Here is a 22,926-nt window from a genome sequence, read left to right as displayed (position 1 = left end):
GGTCCAGGCAGAACACCAGCGGCACCACCAGTAATTTGAAGTGTTGGGGGGTCACAGGAGCACCACTGGGTGAGCTCACCACAGCACGGGGGCTGTGGGTTCAAGGGTGCCTTTAGATATCAGAAATTTTCTTACGTGGCTGGTGGCGGTGGGGGGGGGGGTTGGCCTTTAGATTCACTCTGCAGACGGCGACGGGGTCAGGAGAGGTCAGCCAACCCTGGCTTCAGTGTCCTGGTTGCTGGAAAAACTGCACTGGGCAGTTGGGCCACTCAAGCCTTGGGCATTGGGTGCAGAGTGGGCACGAGTCGCAAATCTGCCGGGATCCAGAGTCTTTGTTATTTTCCCCTGGAAAGGTCCGCTGTCTATGTGAGATTGGAGTCTTTGTTGAAGGCAGCAGTCCTCCCAGGGGTTTCCGAGGTCGCCGGGTGCAAGACAGGACACAGGTTCATCGAACCTGGAGACCGGCCTGTAGGACTGGAGCCAAGTCAGTTGTCATCTTCAGTTCTCTCTGCAGGGTCATCTTCTTTCTACGTAGGTCGTCGCAGATCTGCTTTATAGGTCTGGGGTTGTAAGAAAGTGGCTCTGTATATACGGTACCGAAGTAAGGTACAGTGTGCACAGAGTCCACAGTCCCCAGTGGTTTGGCAGAGGCTAAAGTTAGATATAACCTTACTCTCTAAAGTGGTAGCTTGGTCGAGCAGCAAGGCAGTATCAGAGGGCTGTGTAAAGCATTTGTTGTACACACTCAGTCAGCAAATGGTCTCACACACTCTAGAACTGAACTCTAGGCCAATTGTTTTATATCAAAAGATATAGCTGTTTTATTTTGAGAACCAACAAGGTATCAAAATATACTTTGTCAGAATGAATTACTTTAGTTAAATACTTTTCAAATAGGCAATAGACTTTTTGATTACAATAGCTACAGCTGTTGCAATAGGCAACACATTTTCAAACACAATGCAACCTTGAGCTCAATGGGACTTTCTAGTTAAATGCAATTAATTACTTTGTAGATTACTTCTCTAACCACAGGACTGGATCCTAGATTCAGTCCTGGGACATGCACTGTAAACAGTTAAGTAAAAGCGTTTTGGTTACAATAGTGATTTTTAAGGAATATTATTGTGTTTTAAAAGTTGACAAACTTTTCTAGGTAAAATTACCAATGTTATCCTATGGAAGGAAATTCAGTTTGTTTGCGTCACTTTTGTAATCCAGTGCTGGGCTCCTAGGTTCAGCACTGGGACATCTATCTAAAACCGGCAAGTAATTGCGTTTTTATCGTTGGCCCGATTTTTAAAGAATATTTGTAAGTTTCAAAAATTGACAAACTTTTTCAGCAAAAAGCAGTCAACGATAGCCTATGGAAGGAAATTCAAGTTTACTGATAAGTACTATTAAAATTAATTTTCAGGGTCAGTACTGGGCTAAAAGATGCAGCACTGAGGTCTCTCCTGATAACAGGTGAGTAAATCGGAATTCGTTGTTTGGCTGATTTTAGATGAATATTTTAAAGTTCCAAAACTCCACACTTAGAAGAATTTCCAAGTGAAACCAGTCAATATTAGCCTATGGAAGGAAAGTGAGTTATCGCCTATTAGGTAAGTACTCGACTGGCCGAGTTAAGGTTCTGGGCATAGACTCAGGGGTCTCCCAGGGTCAGGTAGGTTCACCCTCAGCGGCACAGGGGCAGCCGGGTGCAGAGGTAGTTAGGCCCAATGTTATCGAATGAGAGGCAGGGGGCATTCGGTTGGAGGCTGCTGGCAAGCAGGCCACGCGGCTGTGGGAGCTGGGCTCCTGGTCACTTGCTCAGGGCAAATGGGGAAGTAGTTTAAGACAAAGGTTGCACTGCCAGGGGCACTCGGGCGGCTAGGTGCAGGGTGCTTTTGAGCCGTCGGGCGCTCAGTGTTATTCAGTGGAGCTCTTGGAAAGTGAACAAAGGCTGCAGGCTCGGGGACGGAGAATCTTCTGGAGCGACCAACACTTTGAGGGGTAAGTTGGAATCTTGGAAGATAGGTAGGCACCCAGGAGTTGGGCACAGGGGGCTGTGGGGCGCCGGGTGCAGGGGTGTCTTTTGTGGTCGGGAAATCTTACCCCTGCTGGTCGTGGTTGGAGGGGTCCCTTGTCCTGTGGCTCCAGGCGTCGTCGAGGGGGGTCCTTGGGCACTGGATTCCAGGTCAGAATCGCCGGGGGGGGGATGTCCTCAGGGTCTTTGTTCGCACAGGCCAGGCTCAGCGGGTGCAGAGTAGGCTGGATTTGCGGTTCCTGGCTGGCACCAGGGGTGTTGTTGTTTGAGCAGAACCACTGCTTGTGGGAGTCCCAGTCTTGGTAGAGTCACAAGGCAGTCCGGTCCTCCGGAGTTTTTGAGGTTGCTGACCACAGAAGGAGCCGGGGTTTTGCAGGAGCAGGTTCGATGGTCGACAGGCCTGTAGGGCTGGGGCCAAGTCAGTTGGTTTCGTCCTCTTCTTAGCAGCTGCACAGCAGATCTTCTTGTTTCTTGATCTTCTTGCTTGTTTCGGTATCGGGAACTGAGGAAGGAAGGTTCAGGGTGCCCCTAAATACTAAATTTAGGGGCGTTGCAGGTCGGGGAAGGGCAGGGACCAATAGGTCCCAGTCCGGGGGTGAGTACACCCCCTATCCTGCTCCTCTCCTGTGGGAGGGGGGCAGGAGCCTATCTGAGTGGGCAGGGCTCCCCATCCTCAAGATGGCCGGAGCCCAGAGTAGTGCTTCACCTCGCCTCTCCCACCTGAGGGGTGGACTTGGCACAGGCTGGCACGCCCCCTTTCCTCACGTAGGGTTACCCGCCAGTCTTCCCGCCAGAGTGGGGGGTCAGAACCAGTGGGGGCCAGTTGCTGAGTACAGCAAGTGGCCTGGAGAAGCTCACAAAGGCGGCATGCCTTCGAAGATTCCCCCTGCCCATCCTGGGGGAGGAGACCTAGCACCTCGCCCAGGATGTGCATTGTTGCAGGCCCAGGAGAGCGGGGGCTCTCCACCCAGGGGTCCAGCAACATGTCTGCTGTGTGGCAGCCTAGGCAGCCTCTCAGACAAGACGTGGATTGTAGGTTAGGTTTCAGGGGGCATCTCTAAGATGCCCTCTGAAGTGCATTTTACATTAAATCCCACACTGGCATCAGTGTGGGTTTAATGTGCTGAGAAGTTTAATATCAAACTTGTCAGTCTTCAGTGCAGCCATTATGGTGCTGTGGAGTTCGTAATGACAACCGCCCAGCACCATATACTCTTAATGGCATCACTGCACTTACAGTGCCCAGGAATGGCCCTGGGTACTGTAGGGGCACAGGGCTCATGCACCTGTGCCCACACCACTGGCATAGGGCACTCAGCTAGAGGGGTGGCTGATGTATGCCAGGGCAGTGGGTTTGTGGACATGTCACACAGGGATGTGTGCAATGTCGACTCTTGGTTTAGTTCTGCACCAGGACACTCAGCCTGCAAAGGCAGTGTGTGTGTGTCAGGGTACAGGGCCCCTAAGGGTGGCACAATAAGTGCTGCAGCCCTTAGGGGTCTTCTCTGGTCACCCTTTACCAGGGGCTGACATGTGGCCAGAGATGACAATTGGGTTTAGGCTTTAGTACAGTTTTTAGGGAAGGAACAGAGGCCCTGGGTACCTGATTGGCAGGGACCCAGGGCACACCAAGGAAAAGTGCATCAGGTATCAGGCAAAAAGTGGGGGGGGGTTACTGCAACAGAAACCCACTTCCTTACAGGGGTATCCACCTAAATACTAGATTTAGGGGCGTTTTAGGGAAGTAGCAGGAAGACCAATTGGCACCTTACATGGGGTGACTACACCTTCAATTATGCCACCATCCTGTGGGAGGGGGGCATAGATCTAGCCCTGGTTGAAGGGGTCTCCCCATCTTCAAGATGGAGGGGACTGAAAGATGTGCATCACCTCGCCTCCCGCACCTTAGGGGTGGAGTTGGTCGAGGTTGGCACACCTCCTATTATGTTTTCCCGCCAGTTTTCCTGCCCAAAGTGGGGGTGTATACCGGGGGATGCCATCTGCTGCTAGCAGCAGAGGCTGGGAGTCGCATTACAAAGGAGGCAGGCCTTTGAAGCTTCCCTCTTCAAGCACTGGCCCATCCTGGAGGAGGAGGTGCAACACCTCTGCCAAGGATTTGCATTGGTTCTTGTCCCAGAGAGAAGTGGCTCTCTACCCAGGGGTCCAGAGAAATGTCTGGTGGTGGCTGGCTGCCTACAGCTGGTCAGAGACCACCCCAGGGTTGGCAGGTTTTCAGGGGGCACCTCTGAGGTGTCCTCTGGGTACATGGTACAATAAATCCCACACTGGCAGCAGTGGGAATTTATTGAATGAAGTAGTTTGGCACCAAGCACTCCTGTGTTCAGTGAAGCCATCATGGTGCTGTGGAACTAGAGTTGTCGAGTTTCCAACCCATGTACTCACTATGGCTTCATTGGCACTTACAATATTACGAAATGGACCCTAATATAGTAGGGGCATATCTGCTCATGCAGGTATGCCCTCACCTGTGGTATAGTGCACCCTGCCTTTTGGCTGTGAGGCCTGGCCTGCTAGAAGGTGACGTACCTATGCCTTCAGGCAGTGTTAGCTGGCATGGCACCCAGGCAGGGTGCCATGTTGACTTTGTCGTTTTCTCCCTCACTGGGGCATGCAAGCTGCAAGGGCAGTGGCATGGTCCCAGTAAGGGGGGGGTTCCAAGGTACCATCTTCAGCACCCAGGTTTTCATTTACTGGGAACTTACAGGGTGTAGAAATACCAATTAGGGGTTTGTTTTTAGGGAAAAAGCACTGGCACAGGGGACCTGGTTGGCAGGGACCCCGTTCACTGCAATTGAAACCACATCAAAACTAGTCAAAATGTGGGGGGGCTAACCATGCAAAAGAGGCACTTTCTCACGTATAGATAGATCGTTCTAGATAAATAGTTTTTTTTTTTTTTTTTTAAGGAAGAGTCTAGCTATTACTTAGAGGGGAGTCCAGGCATGGTTGAATATGTAACATTTTGATAGGTCATGTGATGCCTCTTCCTAGACTTTGTGGAGATTGGCATCTGTTAGTTCCAACATTTATTGAAGTGTTAACGGCCCCAGTGGTTAATATCGCTAGGTTTCCTGTTACAGGCAGGTTCTGCGTTGTACATTTGTGCAAGTTCATATCATGTTGATTTCAGCTCCTTAGGTCAATATCCAGACAGCTAGAGTCCTCTCCGCCTGTTCTTTATATTTTGTATAATCTCTAATGGTTCCTTCCTATCTACCGGCATAATTAATTTGTCTCTCTCGGTCTCTCCCTCCCATACTCTCTCACTCACTCACTCTCTCACTCTCTCTCTCTCTCTCTCTCTCTCTCTCTCTCTCTCACTCTCACTCTCACTCTCACTCTCACTCTCACTCTCTCACTCTCTCACACTCCTTCTCTCACACTCCTTCTCTCACACTCCTTCTCTCACACTCCTTCTCTCACTCTCTCCCTCCTCATTCCTCACCACTTTGTTTTAATGTGTTTAGGTATTTAGCCTCTTGAAAAATGTTACTCAGAGGTTTGCTGCTGTGCTTTAATGTTCCCTGTTTCCTGCAGGTCGACTGACGTGGCTGGTGTACATCATTGGAGCAGTGATTGGTGGCAGGGTCTCGTTTGCTAGTACTGATGAGCAGGACGCCATGGATGGGGAGCTAGTCTGTCGGTAAGAGTATAGCTTACTATTTGTAGTCCTCTTTTCTAAGCATTTGTCCCTGTTTGATAGTTTTATCAGGCCACCTCAGCAGTGATACCAGAAATTGAAGTCAAGATTCTTGATGGAGAGATGGATGAGTTATTACCATACTATAGAACAGAAGTTGTGTTAATCTCATCAGACCTTTAAAAACCTATTGTAAGAAACTGGCTCTATATATACTGCACCAAAGTGAGGTACAGTTTGTATAGAGTCCAAGAGTCTCCAGAGGTTTGGCAGAGTGTGAGAAAGTGCCATCTTTCTTGCATGCTATGCCCCCACTTTTTGCTGAATTGCTGATGTACTTTGATTGAGTGTGCCCTGGGCTCCAGCCAATCAGGTGCCCAGGGCCTGTGGTGCTTCCCTAAAACTGCATTGAAGCCTAATCCCAATTGGCATCTCTGGCCACATGTCAGCCCCTGATAAATGGTACCCTAGGCACCCAGGGCCCTGTGACCAGAGATGGCCCCTAAGGGCTGCAGCACTTATTGTGCACCCTTAGAGGCCCTGTGCCCTGACACACACACACTGCCCTTGCAGGATGAGTATCTTGGTGCAGAACAAAACAGAGAGCCGACATGGCACACATCCCTGTGTGCCAGGCCCACAAACACACTGCCCTGGCATACCTCAGTCACCCCTCTAGCTGGGTGCATTATGCCAGTGGTGTGGGTACAGGTGCATGAGCCCCGTAACCCCTACAGTACCCAGGTCCATTCCTGGGCACTGTAAGCGCAGTGCTGCAATTAAGAGTATATGGTGCTGGGAAATAGTCATCACGAACTCAACAGCACCATGATGGCTACACTGAAGACTGAGAAGTTTGGTATCAAACTTCTTAGCACATTAAACCCACACTGATGCCAGTGTGGGATTTAATGTAAAATGCACGACAGAGGGCAACTTAGAGTTGCCCCCTGAAACTAACCAACAACCTGTATCCTGACTGAGAGGCTGCATGGGCTGCCACCCAGCAGACCGGTTGCTGGCCCCCTGGGTGGAGAGCCATCCGCTCTCAGGGGCCTGCAACAATGCACATCCTAGGACGAGGTGCCAAGCCTCCTCCCCCAGGATGGGCAGGGGAAGCTTCAAAGACATGCCGCCTTTGTGAGCCTCCCCAGACCACTTGCTGTACTCAGCAACTGGTCCCCACCGGTTCTGACCCCCACTCTGGCGGGAAGACTGGCGGGAAAGCCCAAGGGAGGAAAGGAGGTGTGCCAGCCTCTGCCAACCCCACCACTCAGGTGGGGGAGGCGAGGTGAAGCACAGCTCCGGGCTCTCGCCATCTTGAGGATGGGGAGCCCTACCCAATCGGGACTAGGCTCCTGCCCCCCTCCTACTGGAGAGTGGCAGCATAGGGGGTTTACCCACCCCAGGGAAGGGACCCATTGGTCCCTGACCTTTCCCTACCTTTAACGCCCCTAAATTTTGTATTTAGGGGCACCCTGAACCTTCCTTCCACAGATCCCGATTCCGAAACAAGAAGAACAACACGAAGAAAGAACACCTGCCGTGCAGCTGATAACAAGAGGACGACACCAACTGACTTGGCCCCAGCCCTACAGGCCTGTCGACCCTCGAACCTGCTTCTGTTAAAATCTGGCGTCTCCAGTGGTCAGCAACCTCGAGATCCTCGGAGGACCTGACTGCCTTGCTCATCTAAAAGACTGGGACTCGCACAAGCAGTGGTTCTGCTCAAAACAAACAGCAACCCCTGGTGCCAGCCAGGAACCGCGAATCCAGCACACTATGCACCCGCCGAGCCCAGCCTGTGCCTGAGTGAACAACGACCACGAGGACGTCCCCCCCCGGAACTGTGACCACGAATCCAGCACCCAAGAACCCTCCTCGACGCTCCTGACGACGCCTGCAGCCTCAACTCCAGGGACCCCCCCCAACCGCGACCACCAGAGGGTAAGATTTCCCGACGCCAAAAGACATCTCTGCACCCGGCGCCCTGCGGCCCCCTGTTCCCAACTCCTGGGTGCCTACCTAACTACAGTTCCCCAACTTACCTCTCGAAGTGGTGGTCGCACCTGAGGAATCTCCGTCCCCGAGCTTGCAATCTTTGTTCGTCTTGCAGTTTTCCCATTGGAATACATTGAGTGCCCTACGGCTCAAAAGCACCCTGCACCCAGCTGCCCGAGTGCCCCTGGAAGTGCAGCATCTGTTCTATTTTACTTCCCCACTTGCCCTGTGTAAGTGACCAGGAGCTCAGCACCCACAGCCGCGTGGCCTGCCTGCAAGCAGCCACCAACCAAAGGCCCCCTACGCGCCATAGGCTAACATTGGGCCTACTCTCTCTGCACCCGGCTGCAACTGTGCTGCTGAGGGTGTAACAACTGTACCTACCTGACCCGTTGAGACCCCTGCGTCTATCCCCAGAAACTTAATTCTGCCAGTTGAGTACTTACCTGAAAACCGATAACTTGTGTTTTCTCCATAGGGTAACATTGACTGGTTTTCACTTGGAATTTCTTCGAAGTGTCGAGTTTTGAAACTTTTAAATATTCACTAAAAATCACCCGATCAACGAAAACAAAATTACTCACCTGTTATCAGGAGAGATCCCAGTGCTGGATCTTTGTGCCCTGCACTGACCCTACAAAGCAATTACAACTGTGATTTTCCGATAACTAAAGCATCTCATTCTGAGAAAGTATTTTGATACCTACTTGTGGTTCTAAAATAAAACAACTATATATTTTTATATACAAAGCAGTTGGACTAGAGTTCAGTTCTCCAGTGTGTGAGACCATTTGCTGACTGAGTGAGTACAAGCTACCAATTTAGAGTGTAAGGTTATATCTAACTTTAACCTCTGCCAAACCTCTGGGGACTGTGGACTCTGTGCACACTGAACCTTACTTTGCTGCAGTATACAAAGCCACTTTCTTACACAGAGCTTAAAGTTAGATAGAACCTTACTCTCTAAAGTGGTAGCTTGGTCGAGCAGTAAGGCAGTATCAGAGGACAGTGTAAAGCATTTGATGTACACAGCATAAGGTCTCACACACTCAAGAACTGAGCTCTAGGCCAATTGTTTTGTATAAAAAAAAAAAATGTTTTATTTCTAGAACCAAGCAAGCCTGGTACAGCCAAGCATATAAATACTGTGCAGTAGTAATTGACTTGTTTGAACACAGTTCAGAATTGCAGTATAACTGGTACTGGTTTTGATTAGAGGTTTAGGAAAGCAGTTTGCAACACATTGCAGGTACATTCAATTGAATGGGCTTTTTAAGTAAAATGCAGTTAATTACTTTTCAGATTACTTTTCTAACCACAGGACTGGATCCTAGATTCAGCCCTGGGAAATTTCCTGAAAACAGGTGAGTAAATGCGTTTTGGTTAAAGGTATGATTTTTAAGCAATATTGTATTTCAAAAGTTGACACGTAGAAACTTTTTCACATAGAATCACCAATGTTATCCTACGGGAGAAAATTCACTTATCAGGTAAGTTAGGTTATCGTTACTTTTTCTTACTCAGTGCTGGATCCTGTATTCAGCACTGGGACATTTCCTGAAAATAGTTGAGAAAATGCGTTTTGGTTAATTGGCTGATTTTTAAGGAATATTTGCAGTTTTCAAAAGTCGACACTTAGAAACTTAGTGAGAGAAAAAGTGTCAATGTTATCCTATGAGGAAAAATGAGTTATCGGTTTCAAGGTAAGTAATCAGTCTTTTGAGTTAGGGTTCTGGGGTTAGACTCAGGGGTCTCCCAGGGTCAGTGATGCACTGTTGCACCTTCAGCGGCAGTCGGGCGGCCGGGTGCAGAGTGTTGAGGCCCAATGTTATACTATGGGGGATAGGGGGACTCCGCTTTGTGGCTGCTGGCAAGCAGGTCAAAGGGTTGTGGGAGGAAAGCTTCTAGGGTTAAGCTCAGGGCACGTTGGGGACCAAGTTAGCACCAAAGGGACACCCTCAGCAGCGCTAGGGCAGCCGGGTGCAGGGTGCAGTTTTGAGGTCAGGTGCCCTGTTGAATTCAATGGAGATTCTCCGGGACAAAGAAACACTGCAGGCTCGGGGACGAAGATCTTTCAGGAGTGACCACCACTTCGAGGGATAAGTTGGGATGTAGAGGGATGGTTAGGCACCACTGGGTTGGGCACACAAGGCCGTGGGGCGTCGAGTGCAGGGGTGCCTTTAGACGTCGGATTTTCTTACCCGCTCTGGTCGCGGTGGGTCTCCTGGATCGAGGCTGCAGGCGTCGTCTGGAGGCTTAAGACAAGTCAGGGGTCGCCAGATCTCAGGTCAGGATCGCCGGGGGGACCTTCTCGTGGTGTTTGTTCACTCATACACAGGCTGGGCTCGGCAGGTGCAGAGTGTAATGGATTTGCGGTATCTGGCTGGCACCAGAAGCTGCAGTTCAAACACGTCTGGTGTTCACTGGCGAAACAGCTTGGAGAGTGAATGCAGGCAGATCCTCCGGGGTTTTTGAGGTTGCCGGCCTGGACACGCCGGGGTTTTGCAGGAGCAGGTTCGAGGGGAGACAGGCCTGTAGGGTTGGTGCCAAGTCAGTGGACGCCGTCCTCTTGTTAGCTCTGCACGGCTTCTCGTCCTTCTTCTTCTTTTCTTGTGGTTGCTGGGTCTGAAGAAGGAAGGTTCAGGGTGTCCCTAAATACTAAATTTAGGGGCGTTACAGGTAGGTGAAGGGCAGGGACCAATGGGTCCCTTCCCTGGGGTGGGTACACCCCCTATTCTACCACTCTACAGTGGGAGGGGGGCAGGTGCCTGTCCCTGGTTGGCTGGGTCCCCCCATCCTCAAGATGGCGGGGACTAGAGGTTGTGCTACACCTCGCCTCCCCCACCTTAGGGGTGGAGTTGGCAAAGGTGGGCACACCTCTCTTCCTCACTTAGTTTTTCCCGCCGGGTCTCCCGCCCAAAGTGGGGGGTAGTAACCAGTGGGGACCAGTTGCTCAGTACAGCAAGTGGTCTGGAGAAGCTCACAAAGGCGGCATGCCTTTGAAGCTTCTCCTTCGTGAACCCTGCCATCCTGGGGGAGGAGGCTTGGCACCTCATCCCAGGATGTGCATTGGTTCAGGCCCCCGAGAGCAGCAAGCTCTCGACCCAGGGGTCCAGAATCATGTCTGGTGGTGGCAGCCTGGTGACCGGGTGTTGGTCGAGTTTCAGGGGACATCTCTAAGATGCCCTCTGTCTTGTATTTTACATTAAATCCCACACTGGCATCAGTGAGGGTTTAATGTGCTGAGAAGTTTGATACCAAACTTCCCAGTCTAAAGTGCAGCCATTATGGTGCTGTGGAGTTCGTAATGACAACCTCCCAGCACCATATACTCTTAATGGCAGCACTGCACTTACAGGGCCCAGGAATGGGCCTGGGCACTGTAGGGGTACAGCGCTCATGCACCTGTACCCTCACCACGGGCATAGGGCACCCAGCTAGAGGGGGGACTCATTTATGCCAGGGCAGTGGTTTGTGAGCATGGCACACAGGGATGTGTGCCATGTCGTCTTTTTGTTCTGCACCCAGACACTCAGCCTGCGAAGGCAGTGCGTGTGTCATGGTACAGGGCCTCTAATGGTGGCACAATTAGTGCTGCAGCCCTTAGGGCCTTCTCTGGTCACAGTGCCCTGGGTACCTATGGTACCATTTGCCAGGGGCTGGCATGTGGCCAGAGATGCCAATTGGGTTTAGGCTTCAATGCAGTTTTAGGGAAGAAGCACAGGCCCTGGGTACCTGATTGGCAGGAGCCCAGGGCACACTCAGTCAAAGTACATCAGCAATTCAGCCAAAAGTGGGGGCATACCATGCAAGAAAGAGGGCACTTTCTCACACCTATCATCCTGGGGGTAAGCTTAGTCTTTTGAGGGAGGTTTGACCCCTAGAATTGCCATAAGGGCTAGGGGCAGGGAAGCTCAGATGGTCCAGCACCTCATGAAAGTGCTAGCCTGTAAAATGATTCTTGGACCGTGACCAACAGTGCCAGCTGGTTTGAGAAACCTGATCTGTGAACATGTGAACCCACAATGGTGAACTTTCATCGAAGTATCTAGAAGGTATTAAGGAATTGATAGGCAGAGCCAGAAGTCTCATCTGTTGTACTAAAATCACCTTCAGTGCTGGCTCCAACGCAAGAACCACATTGGAAAACTTGTGCCGAATAGCTTGTGTATTGGGAACCAGTTTTGCAGGAAATAAACTAACAGAATATGCGAAAAGAACTTTTTGTTCAGTTACACTGGCAGGCATTTTGCAAGTACCAAAGGCAGTCTCTTCCCAGTGCCACCAAATCTGCGTGAGAGATGCAGCTTTCTGAGAGTCGCTAGTGAACCTCTTTGCCTTGGTGACCACAGGTTGCTATTTTTGATAATGGATGTATTTTTCTTGACTGTTTCCTGGACGACGGCTAGAAATGCCTACCATCGTCAGATTTTCAGTGTGTAGTGTATTACTGAAGCAGAAACAATCTTATTTGAAAATAAAGCATATACTGGATATTGAGTATGATTTGCTGATGCTTGCAAAGCGTACCGTGGTTATCCAATTGGAGTGTACTAGCATTGTTGGCCCAAGACATCAGTAGTAAATAACAGTTCGAGGCATATGAGCTGCTGCAGTCACATTATTGCATTAGATCGCCGCCTAGTGTTGGGTCCGGATGTTGCACGTTGTTGTCTTGGAAGAGTCTTCGAGGTCTCACAAGATAGGTGACTCCTCCCCTGGACTACAGTGCGCATGGACAGCACCTCCATCGTCAGATTGTTTTTTTCCACCATCGGGTTCGGATGTACTTCTGCAACGCCAACTTCGACTCCGAAGTTTTCAACTTTATTCATAGCAAATCAAAAGTATCTCGACGGGATTGCTCTCCAGTCGGTACCCTACAACTGTACAAGAATTTATTTCCCATATTTTCATCGGCGCAGGCCTCCAGGCCTATCGACGCCACGTGGGCCTCGGGCCCATGGAAAGGACCCCTTTCAAAAAATGCCCCCAGTGCGGTGCTAAATACCCACACACGGATCATCACCCAATGTGCAACAGATGCCTATCTCCGGAGCATAAGGAAGAAGACTGTTCAGCTTGCGCACTCTTCCGTTCCAAAAAGACAATCAGGAACCGGAGGGCCCATCGACAAGCGATGCATCAACAAGCAGCAGCACAGGCACCGGACGACATCTTCGACGACCCCATAGATGCCGAGGATTTGGACGACCTACAACTCGTCACAGTCGAAGAATCGGACTCGGATGACCCAATCCCAGCGGGCCAGCACGTGAGTACCGAACCCCCTGTCCCAATCACCCCACATAAGGCTCCGGTCAAGACATCGCCACAAGGCCTTCGTCACGATCGAAAAATCCCTTCGGAAGCCCCGCCCTCTGGCCCGGCTCCGAAGATAATAGAAAAGCCTTCCGGTAGCTCGGGACCGAGCAAACCGCATCTCCCAACACCAAAAATGCCTTCGGCACCGAGAAAAATACATACGGCACCAACTCCGGCTCCGGTACCGAGAGACTCGACCGTTCCCAAAAACGTCGAGCCGAAGCATCTCGAGCCGAAAACGGTCGAACCCAAGAAGAATATCGACCCGAAAAAGACAAACGACTCCAAAAAAGGTCACCGAGCCTAAAAAACAGATCGAACCCAAGAAAACGGTCGATCCGAAAAAGGACGTCGAGGGCCATAAAGCTCCCGAACCGAACAAAAACAAGGTTCCCGAGCCAAACAAGTCGAAGCCGAAACCTACAAAACCTTCGACTCCCAATAAGAAAAACCACAAATCTTCGGTGCCGAAACCAACAAATACAGAGGAGGAACTGTTTTATCCGGATCCTGACGATCCAAAACAGGGAAAAATCGTCATTGACCCTAAAACAGGTCATATGGTGCTCCACAAAAGGAAAATTCCTCCTGCCTTACCCTCTCCTATTCCTCTTAAAAGGAAAGACATTGCTATTTCTCCTATTAGACCTGTTACTCCTCCTCCTCTCTCTCCTATTATGCCTTATGTGCCATACACACCTCCCATGCCTCAACAGCCTGATGGGGACCCAGATGATGACATAAATAATGATCCACAAGACCCTTATGTAGATCCTGATGACACAAATCCCAACCAGGACACATGGGGAGACCCATATTCACCGGACAATAACCCACCTATTCTAGACCCCACACCATATCCTTCAAAGCCATCCCCTCCTGACGTCACCATTGCATTCCATCAGTTGGTAGACAGAGCTGCTAATTTCCACGGGGTAGATATGCATGCTGACCCTATGGAAGAGGATTTCTTGCTGGACACCTTCCCAACCACAGAAAGAAGTGTACGCGCATTACCCATGCTCAAAGGAGTTTTAAAACATGCACCAGAAATATTCAAAGACCCAATTAGGGCTAGAATACTCAACCCTAGGGTAGAAAAGAAATATAGAGCAGCACCCTCCGACCCTACATACATCAAGGGTCAACTACAGCTTGATTCTCTAGTAGTAGCTAATGCCAGAAAAAGGGTTAACTCACAAACCACTGGTGACGCTGCACCACCAGAAAAAGAGTCCAAACTACTAGAGGCATCTGGGAAAAGGGTAGCTTCACAAGCAGCCAACACCTGGAGAATAGCTAACACACAAGCCTTGTTAGCTAGATATGACAGGGCGCATTACGACAAGTTAGAGGAGCTACTACAACATCCCCCTGAGCCATATAAACAACAGGCAAATGACCTTATCCAAGAAGGAAAGTTCATCACTAATGCTTCAATAAAGTGTGCTCTAGATGCAGCTGACACAGCCTCTAGAACAGTGAATACAAGCGTGATGTTGAGGAGACACGCATGGCTTCGCATATCAGGTTTCAAACCAGAGGTGCAAACCACTATTCTCAATCAACCCCTTAACCAAGATTTCCTGTTCGGGACGGAAACGGATGTCCTATTAGACAAAATGTAAAAGGATACTGACACCGCTAAATCTATGGGTGCACTGCAGTTTTACCAATCCAAACGTTCCTTTCGTAGATCCTCCTATAGAGGTACAGGGAGAGGAAATAATACACAAACCTCTCAAACTTTCCAAACTACCTCCCAAAACACATTTCCCAGAGGCAGAGGAGGATATAGAGGAAACAATACTAAAGGCAGAGGTAGAGGTAACCACAACAACCGTACCTCCACCACTCCCAAACAGTGACCTCTTACACCTGCCTCCAGACCACTTAACACCAGTCTGAGGCAGAATATCACAGTTCCTACCTGTCTGGGAATCCATCACAACAGACAGGTGGGTGAAGCAAATTATCCATTCTGGTTACTGTCTAAAACTTACATCTACCCCACCCAACATACCACCCAAACACAGACCAATGTCGGAGGAACATACCATACTATTACAACAGGAGGTCTTAGCAATGCTACAAAAGCACGCGATAGAACCAGTTCCTCTGCAACAACAAGGGAAGGGAGTTTACTGTCTCTATTTCCTAATCCCCAAAAAGGACGGCTCCCTCAGGCCCATTCTCGACCTTCGTCCCCTCAATCAATATATACACTCCGATCATTTCCACATGATCACACTCCAACAAGTACCACCACTACTACAGCAAGGCGACTTTCTCGCCACGCTAGATCTAAAAGATGCATATTTTCACATACCTATTCATCCTACACACAGGAAATACCTCAGATTTGTAGTGCAAGGACAGCACTACCAATTCAAAGTCCTACCCTTCGGAGTAACAACAGCACCAAGGGTGTTCACAAAATGCTTAGCAGTAGTGGCAGCACATCTAAGGAGACAACATATTCATGTGTTTCCATACCTAGACGATTGGCTGATAAAAGCCAAATCACATCAACAATGCCTGCAACACACAGTGACCACAATCCATCTATTACACAACCTTGGATTGTCCCTCAACTACCCAAAATCCCATCTACAACCCTCCCATATACAGCAGTATCTGGGAGCAACTATAGACTCCACAGTAGCAAAGGCTTACCCAGCTCCAGCCAGAATACAAAACATTCAAGCAATGATCCTAAAATTCCAACCTCAAACTCTTTTGACAGCAAGAATGTTTACGCAACTCATAGGCATGATGGCATCTTGCATATTCATAGTCCCACATGCTCGGCTACAAATGCGTCCCATACAAGAATGCCTAGCAACACAACGGAACCAGGCTCAAGGGAAACTAAAAGACCTAGTGTTGGTAGACAGTCGTACCCATCGCTCTCTGCAGTGGTGGAACACACAAAACCTTTCAAAAGGACGACTGTTCCAAGAGCCAGTCCCACAAGTAGTGTTGACAACGGACGCATCACTCACAGGGTGGGGAGCCCATCTGCTTCAACATACAGTGCAAGGTCTATGGACACCGCACCAAAAAATACACCACATAAACTATCTAGAATTACTAGCAATCTTTCAAGCAATGAAAGCTTTTCAAAAACACATAGCCAACAAAACTGTTCTAGTCCGGACGGACAATATGACATCAATGTTCTATATACAGAAACAGGGGGGGACACACTCTCTGCAGCTATCACAACTAGCGCAAAGTATATGGAGATGGGCCATTCCACAAAACATCCATCTTCTAGCAGAACATCTCCCAGGAGTAAACAACCAGATTGCAGACCTATTGAGCAGACACAGTCAACAGATCCACGAATGGGAATTTCACCCAGAAGTCCCACTCCCATTCTTTCAAACATGGGGACACCCAGACATAGATCTGTTCGCCACAAAGGAAAACGCAAAATGCCCATCCTTCGCCGGCAGGTTCCCACACCCGCAGTCAAAGGGCAATGCGATATGGATGAACTGGTCAGGCAGATTTGCATACGCTTTTCCACCAACCCCACTCATTCCATTAGTGGTACGCAAACTAAAGCAACAGACACTTACGATGATCCTAGTTGCTCCCACATGGGCACGACAACCATGGTACACAACACTCCTAGAACTCTCTGTAGTCCCTCATCAAAAACTACACCTCTCTCAAACAACTCGCACAGAACCATGGAGAGATACAACACCCAGACCCCAATCAAATGAACCTAGCAATCTGGCTCCTGAAGTCTTAGAGTTCGGATACCTTAACCTGCCTCCTGATTGTATGAATATCATCAAAGAGGCAAGACGTCCCACTACCAGAGCCTGTTACGCAAACAAATGGAAAAGATTTGTTATTTACTGCCAAAATAATCAAATCAATCCACTAGACGCTTCTGTACAAAACATAATTTGTTATCTACTACACTTACAAAGATGTAATCTAGCATATTCATCTATAAGATTACACCTAGCGGCTATTGCAGCATACCTCCAGAACAGACAACACTTGTCTCTTTTCCGAATACCACCCATTAAGGCATTTAAGGAAGGGCTCAAAAGAATAAGCCCTCCAAGATTTCCACCTTCCCCAGTCTGGAATCTTAATATTGTACTAACTAGACTTATGGGTCCACCCTTTGAGCCTCTACATTCTTGCGAATTACAGTTCCTAACATGGAAGGTGGCATTTCTAATAGCAATCACTTCACTCAGAAGAGTGAGTGAATTGCAAGCACTAACAATTCAAGAACCTTTCATGCAAATACATCAAAATAAGGTAGTTCTCAGAACAAAACCTAAATTACTACCAAAGGTCGTAACTAGTTTTCACATTAACCAATCAATTGAGTTACCTGTCTTTTTTCAAAAACCACAGTCAGTTGCTGAAAGAGCACTCCACACACTGGATCTCAGAAGGGCTCTACTCTACTACATAGACAGAACTAAACCATTTAGGAATACAAAACAATTGTTTGTGTCTTTCTGTCAACCTCATAAGGGTAACCCTATTTCAAAGGCAGGGATAGCCAGATGGATAGTTAATTGCATACAAATATGTTATCAAAAAGCTAAACTCACCTTAACTATTCCCCCAAGAGCACATTCCACGTGCAAAATGGGGGCATCCATGGCTTTTCTAGGGAATATCCCCTTAGAAGACATTTGTAAGGCAGCTACATGGTCTACCATACATACCTTCACTAAACACTATTGTGTTGATGTGCAAGCCAAACAACAAGCTTCTGTAGGTCAGTCTGTCCTTAAAACACTTTTCCAGACTTCTGCAACTGACACCGGTAACCACCACTAGAGGAGGAACTGCTATACAGTCTATGCAATAATGTGACTGCAGCAGCTCATATGCCTCGAACGGTAAATGCTACTTACCAGTATGCATCTGTTCTTGACATGTAGAGCTGCTGCAGTCACATGCCCACCCTCCTCCCTGGTGCCGAGCACAGTTGCAGTACTATCTTACTTAGATACATTTACATGGACACCTTTCTTTCTATTACTATCCTCCATCTTTGCCACAATGGCGAAAAAACAATCTGACGATGTAGGTGCTGTCCATGCGCACTGTAGTCCAGGGGAGGAGTCACCTATCTCGTGAGACCTCAAAGACTCTTCCAAGACAACAACGTGCAACATCCGGACCCAACACTAGGCGGCGATCTAATGCAATAATGTGACTGCAGCAGCTCTACATGCCAAGAACAGATGCATACTGGTAAGTAGCATTTACCATACTTTTAAAGGGAACTGTTGAGTAACCACTGACTGTTCCAGGACCACATGAATAAGCTTTTACATAGTGTTCTGTCATGGTATGTGCTCATATGAAATTTCTGCTGCTTTTGGCAACCATACCTGCTGTTACCGTCTTGTTGCATGGTTACATGAAAAGTAAAAGCCATTCATGAGACAGGATTACAGTCTGCCGGCTCTTGTGCCCCCTTGTTTTTGAAAAACACATCTCTTGATCACAGGACCCATCTGTGTGTCCTTGATGGATAGACCAATAGGAGTCTACTGTTTATAGTTATGGCATTTCTAGTGTACTAGCATTGCTTTGGGCTGTGTAGGCTGCACAGGATTTTCTGAAATGTCACTTTCCTTGGTTGCTCAGTGTAGCTTACACATGTTCACTTTTTCTTTCCTTGCTGCAGGGTTCTCCAGCTGATGAACCTAACAGACTCGCGGTTGGCTCAGGCTGGGAATGAGAAACTAGAGCTCGCTATGCTGAGCTTTTTCGAGCAGTTCCGTAAGATCTATATTGGGGATCAAGTGCAGAAGTCATCCAAGGTAGCGCCTTCCAACTGTGAATCCTCCGTTTGTTTATGCTGTAATTGAGCATTTGTATGTCACTTCTAACCAGACTGTAATGGCCAGTTGGATTGTTATTTGTCCTATGTTGTTTTTAATTCTTCACAGTTTGAGTGGTCAGTGAGAATGTATATGTTCGAGGCATGTGTGCTGTAGATACACTTGCTTTGCATGCTCCTGCCATCTAGTTGCTTACTCCTGCCATCTAGTGTTGGGTCCGGATGTTTGCAAATAGTTTTTCTTCGAAGAAGTCTTTTCCATTCACAAGGTAATGGGACCCCTCCTTTCGGTGATGCAGCGCATTGATATCAACTCCATTGTTAGATTGTTTTCTTTACACTATCTGGTCTGGATGTTTTCTTTCCATTATCTGGTTTGGATGTGTATTGCAGAGTTCCGGGTTGAGACTGTTCCTTGGGATTTCTTTGGTGTGCAATCCACTCTACCCTCGTCGGTATTGTTTTGAACGCATTTCCCATCCTCCGCGTGTCAAAAAGCAAAAAACTTTCCTTGTTGGATCTGGAAAACTCCAAACGCGGCCTTCGGGCCTTGTCCGTTTCGATTAACTTCCACTTGAGGAAAACTTAGAGTAATCCGGCAGTCGAACGGACTCTGTTCCAATTCTGCCCTTGGTGCCACTCTAAATATCCCTGCACTGACCTTCAGGTCTGTAACCTGTACCTCTCTTTCCGAGCACAGGAAAGAAGACTGTGATGCCCGTCGGTCATTTCGTTCTAAAAAGACCCTGCGGGACCACTGGCCATATTACAACAAAACCTGTAATACCACCATCCTCCAAAAGGAAGATTCCCATCCCATAAGACACAGGATATAAAATTCCTTTAAAAAGGAAAAAGTACATGGCTACTAGTCCCTTCCATCCCATTCCTCATTCCCTCCACCATCTTCACCTGTACCATAAGTACCATATTCAGACCCTCTAGATATAACACCACAGGGTTCTCCTCATACAGATTCCGACACAGTGGCTGGGGATGATACTTATGGGCCACCAGCACCAGATCCATTCAATGATTATAATGTAGATCCTCCAACAGACACTGACCCTGATCTATACCCTGCAAAACCTTCACCTCCTGATGACAACACCTCATACCAGGAGTTAATTGCCAGGGCAGCTACATACCATGGGGTCTATCTACATAAAGCATCTTTAGAAAAATATTTTTATTTTAAAAACATTGGGGACCACACATAGAACAACACAGTCTCTACCAATGTTAAAAGTCATGATGCACCATGCTGATGACATTTTTAAAATGTCTCTGTACGTGCATGTATCATAATACTCAGGTTTGATTAAAAAATACAACTCTCCACCAACTGACCTAATTTTTATTAGGGGGCAGCTTTCATTAGCTGACGCACCACCTTCAGACAAAGAGTCTAAATTAATAGATGAATTAGGCAAAAGAGTGGCTGCACAATCAGCCAATCATTGGCACATAGCCAATACACAAGATATTTTGACTAGGTAGGATAGGGCCCACTGGGACAAAATGGAGGAGTTACTTAAATACCTCCCAGAGGAGCATAGAAAAAAGGGCAGGAACAGTGCAGGAGGCAAAATTAATTTCCATCTCTTTCATCAGGTGTGCACTAGATGCTGCTGATACTGCAGCCAGAGGAGTTAACACCAGCATTCTCCTCGGAAGACATGCATGACTGTGATTCTCTGGGTTCAAACCATAGATACTACAAACAATACAAATGCTCCCTTTAACAAAGAACATGTTTTCAGCCCTCAAGTTGATGAAGCACTTGAAAAAATGAAAAAAGAAACATCAGTGTCAAAATCCATGTGAGCACTTCAGTCACTTTCTAACAGAGACGCCTTCGGCCATTCATTTTATAGGTGAGGTTCAGAAAGTACCTCCACGGATAACACAGCGTCTTCCTACATGCTCCAAACTCAATCCCCTGCTCTAGAGGATTCTTCAAGGGTGGTTATAGAGGAAACAATTTTAAAGGAAGAGGTAGAAGCACACCAGCACATGCCACTCCATCTCGCAACAAGCAGTGACTTAATAACAATTCCCCTCGACCATCATACACCTTTCGGGGAAGACTGCATCAGTTTCTTCACACTTGGTGAGAAATAACATCAGACAAGTGGGTGTTGGATATTATCCAACATAGTTATTGCCTAGAGCTCACCAGCAATCCTCCCAGTGTTCCACCCAGTATTCACTAACTCTCTAGAATACTAGCAACTACTCAAACAAGAAGTACAAGCTCTTCTATCAAACGCACCAGTTCCAATGCAACACCAAGGGTCTGGGGTTTACTTACTTTACTTCCTAACCCCAAAAAAGGACAGTTCTCTACGGACAATCTTGGATCTCATGCCTTTAAACTTCTACATACGATCAGAACACTTCCATATGGTCACACTTCAACAGGTGCTTCCACTATTACAGCAAGGCAACTTTGTCAACACTGAACTTAAAGGACGCATACTTTCACATTCCTATTCACCCAGCACATCGCAAGTATCTCAGATTTGTGATGGTTAGGAAAGCACTAATAATTCAAAGTACACCCATTCAGAGTCACTACTGTAGCCTAAGTATTAACCAAATGTCAAGCAGTAGCTGTAGCTCATCTAAGAAGACAACAAATTAATGTCTTCCCATAGCTAGACGATTGGCTCATCAAAGCCAATACACACCACAAGTGTTTACAACACTCATATTACCATAAATCTTCTACATCAGTTGGGATTCACTGTCAATGCACAAAAATCCAATTTTCAACCCTCACAACTACAGCCCTATCTAGAAGCTATGCTAAACACTCAGTCACACTTATCGACTCAGTTCCACAGATCGTGCTCACAGCAGACGCATCCCTCACACTGTGGGGTGTCCATCTACAACATCTCACAGTTCAGGGTCTCTGGGACACCAGACACCAAACACCCCACATCGACTACCTAGAGCTTCAAGCTGTTCACCTTGCGCTAAAAGCATTTCGACCTCACCTGAAAAGGAAAGTTGTCCTAGTCCAGATGGACATTATGATAGCTATGTAATATTTACAAAAAACAAGGGGGAGGACACGCTCCCTACAGTTATCACGCCTCTCTCAGACCGTTTGGCATTGAGCAATATATCACAAAATCCAACTGCTAGTAGAACACCTTCCAGGGACGGACAATGGATTTGCCGCCCTCAGCAGGATGTGGCCACAAGTCCACGAGTGGGAACTCCACCCCCAAGTCCTCTTGCCGTACGTTCACAAATGGGGGTTTCCACAAATAGATCTCTTTGCAACAGTAGAGAACTCAAAACGCCCTAACTTCGCCTCTAGGTTCCCACACCCTCTATCCAAAGGTAATGCACTATGGATGGATATTTGCTTATGTTTTTTCGACTTTCCCTCTTCTTCCATTTCTGGTTCGGAAGCTCAAGCAAGTATCTCTCACCATAATACTACTGGCTACCACATGTGCACGTTAACCATGGTTCACCACTCTACTAGAACTCCCTGTAGTTCCACACCAGAAGCTTCACTTCAAACCTTTGCACCCAGAACCATGGAGAAATCAGACATCTAAACCCCAAAGAGCTCTACCAAGCATTTTGGCTCCTGAAGTCAGTTTGGATACCTAAATCTACCACCAGATTGCATGACCATTCTTAAGGAAGCAAGGAAACTTACCACTAGAGCATACAAAGCAGCTAAGTAGAGAAAGGTTTGTTTTGTATTGCAATAAACAGACCATTGACCCACTAGATGCATCTATACAACACAGCATTTGTTATTTATTGCATCTACAATGTGAAGGCCTTGCTTTCACATCCATACACCTACACCTTGCAGCGGTGGCTGAATATCTTCAGAACAGACAACGCTTATCCCTATTCAGAGTACCAGTTATTAAAGCCTTTATGGAAGGCCTTGAAAGAGTGATACCACCAAAAGTTGCGCCTGCATGAAACCTTAATGTTGTTCTAACAAGACTTATAGGTCCACTTTTGAACCATTGCACAATTGCTGACCGCAGTTCCTTTCTTGGAAGATTGCTTTCTTGATTGCTATCA

At 47.8% G+C, this 22,926-nt stretch overlaps 1 protein-coding gene across 10 annotated transcripts in view; it reads left to right on the top strand.

Moving 5' to 3' along the window:
- The window catches only part of XPO7 (exportin 7), a 598,229-nt gene that overhangs the window by 330,145 nt on the left and 245,158 nt on the right, over positions 1-22,926 (top strand). For all 10 annotated transcript variants that reach the window (XM_085633849.1, XM_085633846.1, XM_085633854.1 and 7 more), the window contains 2 exons: positions 5,588-5,693; positions 18,703-18,838. In XM_085633849.1, coding sequence (XP_085489975.1) covers positions 5,588-5,693; positions 18,703-18,838 — 242 coding nt within the window. The remainder of the gene's footprint in view (positions 1-5,587; positions 5,694-18,702; positions 18,839-22,926) is intronic.

The sequence above is a fragment of the Triturus cristatus genome, chromosome 11 (genome assembly GCF_964204655.1).
Source record: "Triturus cristatus chromosome 11, aTriCri1.1, whole genome shotgun sequence".
NCBI lineage: Eukaryota > Metazoa > Chordata > Amphibia > Caudata > Salamandridae > Triturus > Triturus cristatus.
The sequence above is the reverse complement of the archived record's forward strand: the minus strand, read 5'-3'. Positions and strand labels throughout refer to the sequence as shown.